The 9,687-nt window shown below is 42.7% G+C and overlaps 2 protein-coding genes across 2 annotated transcripts; one reads left to right on the top strand and one right to left on the bottom strand.

Moving 5' to 3' along the window:
• Positions 1-367: 367 nt before the first annotated feature.
• On the bottom strand, positions 368-3,813 carry LOC140991956 (uncharacterized). Its single transcript, XM_073462128.1, has 6 exons — positions 3,668-3,813; positions 2,760-3,243; positions 2,310-2,559; positions 1,768-2,077; positions 1,151-1,682; positions 368-1,035 (listed from the first exon to the last, which is right to left on the bottom strand). Exons 2-6 carry the CDS (start codon positions 3,227-3,229, stop codon positions 630-632), a joined length of 1,968 nt encoding a protein of 655 aa, XP_073318229.1. The 5' UTR covers positions 3,230-3,243; positions 3,668-3,813; the 3' UTR covers positions 368-629.
• A 339-nt stretch (positions 3,814-4,152) lies between these two features.
• cyp4f3 (cytochrome P450, family 4, subfamily F, polypeptide 3) lies at positions 4,153-9,174 on the top strand. Its single transcript, XM_073462446.1, has 13 exons — positions 4,153-4,436; positions 4,859-5,003; positions 5,108-5,161; positions 5,463-5,590; positions 5,932-6,053; positions 6,139-6,285; positions 6,859-6,982; positions 7,393-7,459; positions 7,539-7,668; positions 7,756-7,889; positions 7,985-8,049; positions 8,504-8,586; positions 8,658-9,174. Exons 1-13 carry the CDS (start codon positions 4,233-4,235, stop codon positions 8,860-8,862), a joined length of 1,608 nt encoding a protein of 535 aa, XP_073318547.1. The 5' UTR covers positions 4,153-4,232; the 3' UTR covers positions 8,863-9,174.
• Positions 9,175-9,687: the final 513 nt, after the last annotated feature.

The following is a 9,687-nucleotide window of genomic DNA, read 5'->3' as shown; positions in this document are numbered from 1 at the left end:
CTGTAGTAGAGTCACCATGTAAGGTGCTCAGCAGGGTGACGACTTTAGTTTATTCAAAAAGGGGTCTGATACCTGGAAGATAAAACACTACCTTCATTTGAATGAAGAGAAAGCATGTCTGACCAGATACGGCTCAAAGACAGCTCTGTATTTGAGATATGCAAGTTTTCCGAGTCAAGAACACGTCAGCATAGAAATATCTCTTGTGACTCCAACCCCTTATATATATATATATATATATATATATATATATATATATATATATATATATATATATATATATATATATATATATATATATATATATATATATATATATATATATGTAATAAACTTGTGTGAATATTGTAAATAAGGGACTCAAAAATTGTGCATTCATGTGACTTTATTTTTTCATATAACAGCAGAGCATCTTCAAGTGCTGTGTGGTTTAGACCCAAACACAAGGCTTGTTTCAATCCACACCACAAAACATTGTCAACAAAGACTATTTTTCTCAAACATATACTGAAGTATTCAATGGAAGACAAAGTTCCAGCGACAGTCACAGTTAAATATTTTATTCAAGTACTCTTCCATCAGAAGTAATAACCTGCTGCACCAGAATAAATCAATCGCTCCTGTTCATGTTATCTGTCCTCAGCTTGCAGACAACAAGGCAGACACAATGACAGCCGGTGTCTTCTGACAGAGTGGTCTGATACAGCTTGGAGTCGACCAGGCTGACCTGAACCAGAGCTTGGACTAGCCCGGACTGGCCTGGTATAGCCTGGACCACATGGGACAAAAGGAGCTGTCCCGATCAGCACATCAACACTGCTCACAGGGGAAAAAGTGGTCCTGGTCGGTGCTGGGAGTCGTCTCTGCTCGGCTGAGTTCTGCTCCTGTCCTGCGTCATCTTGTGGTTGGGTGGAGCAGCTGATGCTCACCTGTGATTGGCCAGCTTCTGTTTCTGGCTGACAGTGTGACTGGCTGCGCTCATTGGTCTGATGATGTGACGGGTGCTGAGGAGAGTAGCTGTCAGAGGTGGAGCTGCTAGGGACACAAAGTTGTATTTTTTCTTAACGTGGAAGAAGTGTTGAGTTGGGTAACACAGGAAATTAGAAATAAAGTATTATATGTAAGTCACTTATTTGAGAACTGAACTCACCTGTTGAACGATGTCTGAGGGGAAGAGTAAACAGGCCAGTCGTGTTTACTTGGGCTCGTCATGGTCACATAGTCATCCTGAGGCAGCACAGATGAGCTGCTTACCTGTGGTGACATCATCATGTACCCCAGCCCCCCCTCCTCCTTCTCCTCACCACCTGGCTCCCAGACCTTCATCCCACAGTCGTTTTCCCTCTGTTTGTTCACTGGGAGATGATGGTCCCTCTTCATTTCCATGTAGCTGCTGGTCTCAGACGTGGAGCTCTGATGGGATCTGAAAGGGCTGAGAGTAGATTCAGGCTCTGGTTTGTGCGGCTCCTGGTAACATTGGGGGGGCAGGACCAGACGAGAACCGAGTGGTCTCACATTCACCACTTTGTCTCTGTATTTGGGTCTGCATCGCTTTGAGGCCAGAAGGATTGGAAGCTGGTTGGGGTTGGAGGTTGGTGACCGGCTGAAGTCCGGAAGAGCTCGGAGCGCCCTTACTGTCTCGCGAACCTCCTCATGAATGTGCTGGGCTACTGCTGGGTTTCCTGTACAGCCCAAAAAGAAGACGAGTCACAATGTTATGGTAAGAAAGAAATGAGTAAAATCAACACATCTTTTATTTTTAATCACCTTGGTCTCTCGCTTCCATCCAGATCTCTCCCGGACCGTTTGGTGCCGACCTGCCGAGCTCCAAGAAGAACGAGCCGTCCAAGTGGCCAAAGCGACGGACACTCAACAACGGTATCGTAACTGAAGGCAAATCACTGCACGCGCCCACCCTGATCAAGATGAGGGATGAAGCTGTGAGGCAGAGCCGGCTCTCCCCTGCCAGGGACTTAGAACAACCCAGATCTCTGGGCTTCACGGTGACGGGCCAAACCTTAGCCGAGGATGAAGGGAGTAAGCAGGTACATTCATATCTGCTGAAGAGCTGGTAGTTCTTAAAAAAGTGTATTAACTGAAAATTTTAATTATTTTTGTGATATTAGTTTTGTAAAAACAGTGTCTGTATGTTTAAGCCGAGGTATAAGACCTTATCGTAAACTTGTGAGCAAGTTCAGTTCAGTGTTTTAGTGACTGAATAAACTAACACTTTTTCAACATTCAACACAACATAAAGCATTACTTCAACTGCATGTGACAGAAAGAAAAGAATAAAAGTCTGATCTAACCTCTTTGAAGAAAGCAGCGGGGGGAAGAGTGTAATACCCATCATCCTCTTCATCAAACCCTTCTCCATGCTCTTCATCTTTACGTTCCTCCTCCATCAGCTTCTTAATGGCCAGATACCACTCTTCTTGTTCCCACTGGTCCTCCACAGCCAGCACCATTGTCTGATCCTTGGCATACAGCGCCACCGTGTGGCCTTTCCTGGTACTGCCAGTCCGGCTCACACCAAGACAGCACCTCAGGTAAATCACCCTGGGAGGGAGGAACCAATTGAATATAATTTCAGATTGTAAAGTTTCTTTAGTCACCTTAAAGACGTACAGACAGCCTTTTCAGGATCTCAAACCAATTACTTAATCTTATGGAAGAGGACAAAGACAGTAAATTAAATGTATCAACATCTGGCTGATGAGATGATGTGAATTTAACTGGTTTAAGTTATTTTAACCAACCCTTGCTTGCTCGAGCCAAACAGCCCAGTTTTACCAGCAGACTTCTCCATTGCCGAGAACCTCTCCTTGTTCCTGTACCACTCGAGTCGGCTCGGCCCGGTGTGACTTCCTGCTCTCAGGACAAAATATTTTCTTTGGTTCCGCTCTAGCTTCCCGAGGTAACCTTGTTTCACCACATCGCTCTGCGGCCCAGAGGAGGTCATGAGGGCGCCAGCCAGAGGGGCCAGAGTGTTGGACCTCTGGCTGGTACAGAAGAGTTCCTCATAGAAACGAGTCGGAGGACTCAACTGCATCCCCACGTGAGGGTTCCCAGAATCCATTTTGAAACCATTCATCCAGGGAGGCCGTACAGGTGATACAGCTGGCAGCCATGTTTGGGTGGAGCTCACAGATGACAGAGGGGAGCTGGAAGCAGGTGGAGATCTCTTCTGGTTGGCACACCTGTCGTGGCCTTCTGCAGGTACATCCATTTTGAGCTGAAAACCTGCCACACGCACACACAGAGGAAGACGAATGAGAAACTGGATCTGCATGGTTTTGTCTTTTATCGTAAAATAAATCTTAAAGAGTCTAAAAATAAATTACATATTAATGAATCCCTGTCTGAAGAGCTTAATACAGTCCAATATTGATGTATAGTGCAAAAATATTCAAACAAAAAGAAAATTATAACTATTAATTTTGATGATGGTAATTGACAGATTAATAAATGGACAAATTAGCTTATTTCAACTATTTAATCTAAATCAAAGGGTAAACATGGAGACCAACATGGCGGAACCTGGTAAACATGCCCTAAGTCAACTACGAGGGCTAATTCATATTAAGCTAATTAGCTAGCTAAGTTAGCTAGCATTGTTTTGTTTTCCCCCACAACACTGGAGCAAAAATAGTTCATTAAAACTCACCTGAAACTGACAGGTGCAAACATTACACCTGGAAACACGCACAGACTCGCCTGCTTCTCATTTCAGGCCTCCTGCAGGAGTCAAACAATGATTTATAAACTGTTTTCTGTGACAATCCACGGACGCAGCCGGCGCGTCAGCTCAGGTGCATCCGGTGCCAATCAGTGTGGCCTTCAGGAGCGCCTCGTAAAACACAACTCTCTATTTAAAAAAAAAAAGATATTCCCACAATAAATCAGAATTATAAGATAAAGAGTTGATAATTGTGACTTCTTAATTTTACAGTTTCGATTTATGTATCTTGTATTTATGGTTCTGACTAAAAATTTCACATTTATCTTATTATGATTTATCTATCGTCCCCGCTGTGTCTTTATCAACATATTAAGGTTGTTTAATCAGACAGAGGAAGTGGTGTGTCTCATTACGCTTACAGCAGTTGTTCCTGTTGAAATAATCAGTTGGAACAGTTTGGTTTCAACATTTACAACTTCTCGTTGTGAACACTGCTACAGTGGAGTGTCACACAACCTGGACGTCTGAATTATTCTCTTTCTGCACCAGGATGCCTCTCCTCCAGGTCGTCCTCTCTCAGGTCCTCAGCTGGACGGGCCTCTGTCAGGTCCTGTTTGTGGTCGGTGCAGGACTGGCAGCTGTGGTTGCAGTCTGGACCACGAGGTTGTTGGTGCGACACGCCTGGTTCATGCACAGGCTGTCCTGCTTCAGCAAACCACCTGCAAACTCCTGGATTTTAGGCCACCTGGGCCAGGTAGGACACACTAACACTTGAGGTCTTATATGTAAATTCTGAGGTTATAATGGTAATTTCATTTGTTAACACATCTGGAAGTCTAACTGTAACTTTCTCAGCATGATACAGGATGTGGTCAGTGTTGCAAAATAATTACAAAATTTCCTAAAATGCTGTATGAGAATTCAACTATCAGAAATGGGCTTCTACAGTAAACGGCTCTGGATCAGAGCAGAACCTGATGTGACTCCAGGTGATTATTCCTCCAGAAGGTCTGGATCTGGACCTGACTCTCTCCTCCAGAGCTCTGCCCAACACAACACTATCCAATCGTCTTCTCTTTTGTATTGATACGGAGACCTAACCCACCTGTATAGGACTTCATTAAACTTCATGTATATTATTGTGATGTAATATTTATATATATATTTGTGCCTCAGATGCGGAGCACAGAGGAAGGTCTCCTGGATGTGGATGAATTGGTGCAGACGTACAAACACTCCTGCAGCTGGTTCCTCGGCCCGTTCTATCACCTGGTCAGACTCTTCCACCCAGACTTCGTCAAACCTCTGCTAATGGCTCCTGGTAGGATAAAAGCCCATCAGTCGAGTTTTATTGGAGCTATTAAAACCAAAGCTCGATTAAACACTTATTGCTCCCTTTTATCCTCCATACTTCCCTCCATGCAGCCAGCATCACAGTGAAAGACGAGCTCATCTATGGCCATCTGCGTCCATGGCTGGGTGAGTCAAATATCTCATGATGCTCTCATGTGAGTCTAGTTTTTCAGTTCAGCTCTAATCCGACTTGGTTCCATGTTCATAAAACATATAAATTTAGCTAAAAGAACTTTTTCTGTTCCTTTTATTTATGGATATTCAATAAAGAGTGTTGCAGGTTTCTCATCATTAAATAACAATCCTGTGTTATATTGTTGTCTGGTCATTAAATGAACACAATATAGTCAGATAACAGTAATGGCTATCCAAGTATCGATTTCGGTTTGCATCCTTGACTCCAACCTTTATCTCCCTCACATCCCAGGACAGAGTCTGTTGCTGAGCAATGGGGAGGAGTGGTCTCGCAGGAGACGCCTGCTGACTCCAGCCTTTCATTTCGACATCCTGAAGAACTACGTCGCCATCTTTAACACCTCAACTAACACCATGCATGTGAGACACACAGCACTGAAGACAGACATGAACAAGAATAGTGTTTTCTTGAAATTTGGTAGGGGGTTTGGTAGTCCTTCCCCAAGAGAATATTACTTTTTTCAAGGAAAGAATGTGCAATTTCTCCTGATTTTAGACCATTATTATGAGCATATCTGTGTACAAAAAGTGGGGAAAGCTACAGCAGATAAAGCCTTAAGATAAAAAGCAAAGCAAAATATGTTTTGGCTTCACTTTCATTGTCCAAAGATGTTGTCTATCTTACAGTCATCAGAAGTGTCAATTGTACAGCTGTCTTCCAATTAGCTGAAGAAAAACATGACTGATTTTCTGTTTTCCAGGAAAAGTGGCGCCGCCTGGTGGCAGGAGGCACAACTAACATCGAGATGTTTGACCAGGTCACTCTGATGACCCTGGACAGTCTGCTGAAATGTGCCTTCAGCTACAATAGCAACTGTCAGCAGTGAGCGCACCATCTTTACCATATACCACAAATATATCCTCCTCCGTCCTGTTCTTCTTTTTATTTAAAAACATTCTCTCTCCAGGTCGACCAGTGAGTACGTGTCAGCCATCGTGGAGCTGAGTGACCTGATAATAGATCGACGCCAAAGGATTTTACACCACTGTGACTGGATTTACTGGAAAACAGAGCAGGGGAAACAATTCAAGAAGGCCTTAAGCATCGTGCACAGGTACCTCCTGAGAAAAAAATAAAGCAACTAGTAACTAAAGTAATCAAATACATGGAGTGGAGTATAAAAGTACAATATTTGCCTCCAAAATGTGGTGGAGTGGAAGTATAAAGCAGCAGGAAATGGCAATACAAGTACCTCAAGATTGTACTTAAGTACAGTACTCGAGTAAATGTACTTCCATCACTGCCTTTATGTAAAAGTGAAGTACAAACAATACAGGAACTTTCAAGTCTGGTGACACAGTTTTATTGTAAAATGGTGAAACCAGCTGTAATATCTCTTATGCAGTTCTCTTTGTATTATTTTCTACTGAGTCACATCCTATTGAATCATAATGTGTAGTAACATTTGTGCTCTGGGTCAGTAAGTTGTAATACATGATCTTAGGGTTGTCACACCATGAAACATTTTGTCATCTTCACTGTCTCCTGTTGCTATGAAGAGCAGAAGTGTGTTGACTCCATCGTCCTAGAATGTTGACCCCGTCATGCTCTGATTTATACGAACGACTCTCTGAACAACTCATAAACACTTGAGATATTTCATCACAGACTTGTGTTGTGTTTGCAGGTTTACCAGGGAGGTGGTTCAGAAGCGGCGTGCCCTGATCAGCCAACAGAGGGAGACAGAAACAGGATTCACCACAGCACCACAGAGGAAGAAAGACTTCGTGGACATCATACTGCTGACGAAGGTAGGAAAGACAGAAGAAACTAGCTTTATTCTAGGGACAGTACAAAAATTGTGAACTGACATTCATGGCGTCCTCTTAGTTAGCTTAGTTAGCTAGCCTGTCGTCCATCTTTCGGCCTTCTTCGTGGTGATACAGAAAGAAATTAGCTCCTACTTCTCACCGACAAGGTCCGTGAATTATCTTGAGTAATTGGGTCGTGATCTCTGGAAGGAAGCGTGCCGAGTGCCATCCAGACGTCTCTACGACTGATATCTCCAAAAGTCGGCAACTCACACCAAAACAATCTAGATGGATAAATAGCGCTTCAGATAAGAGGAAAAATATGTATTTTTCATTTGGGAGTGAACTGTCCCTTTAATGATTAAAAAATGGAGAAAACAAACAAAAAGGGCATTTCTGTACTATTGCAGGATGAGGATGGACAGGGCCTGACAGATGAGGAGATACAGGCTGAGGCCAACACCTTCATGTTCGCAGGTGAGAGACTTTAACGCAACACTGGATTTTTCTGTCCAACTTTAAAATTAGCTGAAACCCTCCGACTGTTTCTCAACAGGTCACGACACAACGGCCAGTGCCATTTGCTGGACGCTGTATAATTTAGCACGCCACGACCACTATCAGGAGAAATGCAGGCAGGAAGTGATGGAGCTGATGCAAGAACGAGACGGATGTGAAATCGAATGGTCAGAAAACGCACAAACAACCTGTAGTATTAAATGTGGCTGAAGGTTTGTTCTGATGATATATGCATGTGTGTGTTTTATCTAAAGGGAGGATCTGTCCCACCTTCCCTTCACCACCATGTGCATCAGAGAGTCTCTCAGGCTGCACGCTCCTGTGCAGGCTGTAACGAGGAGGTACACCCAGGACATGGCTCTGCCAGGGGATCGCACTGTACCGAAGGGTGAGAGGGACGGACTCAGACCACATACAGAACTACATTTGTAAAACAATCATTTAAGGGATATACCAACCTCAACCTCTGTTGTTCTTCCCAAGGTACCATCTGTTTGGTCAGTATTTATGGAACTCACCACAACCCCGCTGTTTGGACAAACCCACATGTAAGCAGTGATGGAATGTAACTAAAGTACATTTACTCAAGTACTATACCTAAGTACAAGTTTAAGTTACTTGTACTTGACTTGAACATTTCCATTTTCTGTTACTTTATAATTCCACTCCACCACATTTTGACAGAGACAAATGTAGTTTTTACTCCACTACATTTGTTTGATTACTTTAGTTACTAGTTACTTTGCAGATTACATAATGCATCAGAACCAAATATGTGTATAATTTACTTTTGATACTTAATATCAGATACTTTGAGACTTTCACTCAAGTACTACTGGTATTGGTGACTTTCACTTTTACCAAATTTTAACACGATAGCTTTACTTTTACTCAAGTATGACTTTTGAGTACTTTTTACAACACTGCGTGCAAGAAATGAAAAAGCAATATCTTCCTTCACAGTTTCCTCATGTCTGATCTGTGTGATTTCCTCTCTTTTAGGACTTTGACCCGCTGCGTTTTGACCCTACAAACAAAGAGGGGCTTGCTTCTCACGCCTTCATCCCCTTCTCCTCCGGCCCAAGGTACTGCATCCTCATTACAGCTTAACATTTAAGGTAAATAAGATCTGATGAGAACCTGTATGTGTTCACAGGAACTGTATTGGTCAGAAGTTCGCCCTGGCAGAGCTTCGAGTCGTCGTGGCGTTGACCCTGCTCAGGTTTCGTCTCAGCCCGGGGGTGAACCCAGAACTCGGTAGCAGCTCTACAGGAGTTCGCCGCCTCCCCCAGCTTGTCCTGCGTGCTGAGGGAGGCTTGTGGCTGCGGGTGGAGCCTCTGATCCAACAAGATGACACCTGAACAAAACACCTAGGAGTTTAGTTCTGTACTTGACGCTGGATTAATGTTTACTGTACTGATTCAAAATTAATTTGTAACCTTTGTTTTCTACAAAGCAGTTTGTCAGGCTTTGTTATTCTTTTGCTGTCAGTTTTAAAATGATTTTAATATATTTTAATTGTTGTTCCAATGACATGACTCAGCAAATCATTGACCACTTTTTATTGTATTAAGTTTGATTAAATCAATCCAGAGTTTAAAAGAAAATATCCTCATTCTTAAAGGGAGAAAAAGTAAAGTTACTGTGTCTAAAATAAAGAAGAGGAGTGAAACATAAGTGGGTGTCTTAGAGATCTTAATGAAAATATTCCTGTGGGGACAGATGATGCATTTATCACAGGGCTGTTCATGCATTAGGAAGACAACATCTTGGATGTGTAAATGGCTTTACAGGTCGTTTGTCATTTCTAAATGTGATTACAAAATGATCTCACAGTAGTGCAAGTACTTTTCTGAGATTTTCTGGCTGCAGTAACGAAATCTGGACACAAGGAGGCAGGAAGAGTGCTGTTTTATTATTATTTGGGTATTATTTCTATTTGTATGCACACTTTTCCACAAGTAATCATTCATTTGTTAGGTTAATGTCACATTAAAGTGAGTATTGAACCATTTTAGATACATTTATACATTTATTGTGAATATAAAGCGTTTATCGGTGTTCATTATTTTCCTAGGATGGCGAAGGACTGCGCCCCTTTGATTGGCTAGTACACATTGCCTTCATTGGGTGGGTTTAGGCACGTGGAGTGATGATTGGTTAGAATGAGGGTAAGAATATCCGGC

Source organism: Pagrus major, chromosome 24 (genome assembly GCF_040436345.1).
Source record: "Pagrus major chromosome 24, Pma_NU_1.0".
Taxonomy (NCBI): domain Eukaryota; kingdom Metazoa; phylum Chordata; class Actinopteri; order Spariformes; family Sparidae; genus Pagrus; species Pagrus major.
Note: the sequence above shows the minus strand (reverse complement) of the source record. Positions and strands in the feature narration are given on the sequence as shown.

Coding starts and splice junctions, on each gene's coding strand:
- LOC140991956 (XM_073462128.1), bottom strand. CDS start 3,229: ATGGATGTACCTGCAGAAGGCCACGACAGGTGTGCCAACCAGAAGAGA. Junction 2,560..2,759: donor TTTGGCTCGAGCAAGCAAGG/GTTGGTTAAAAT, acceptor CCTCCCTCCCAG/GGTGATTTACCTGAGGTGCT. Junction 1,036..1,150: donor CCTCAGACATCGTTCAACAG/GTGAGTTCAGTT, acceptor TTGTGTCCCTAG/CAGCTCCACCTCTGACAGCT.
- cyp4f3 (XM_073462446.1), top strand. CDS start 4,233: ATGCCTCTCCTCCAGGTCGTCCTCTCTCAGGTCCTCAGCTGGACGGGC. Junction 4,437..4,858: donor TTTTAGGCCACCTGGGCCAG/GTAGGACACACT, acceptor TTTGTGCCTCAG/ATGCGGAGCACAGAGGAAGG. Junction 7,890..7,984: donor GGATCGCACTGTACCGAAGG/GTGAGAGGGACG, acceptor GTTCTTCCCAAG/GTACCATCTGTTTGGTCAGT.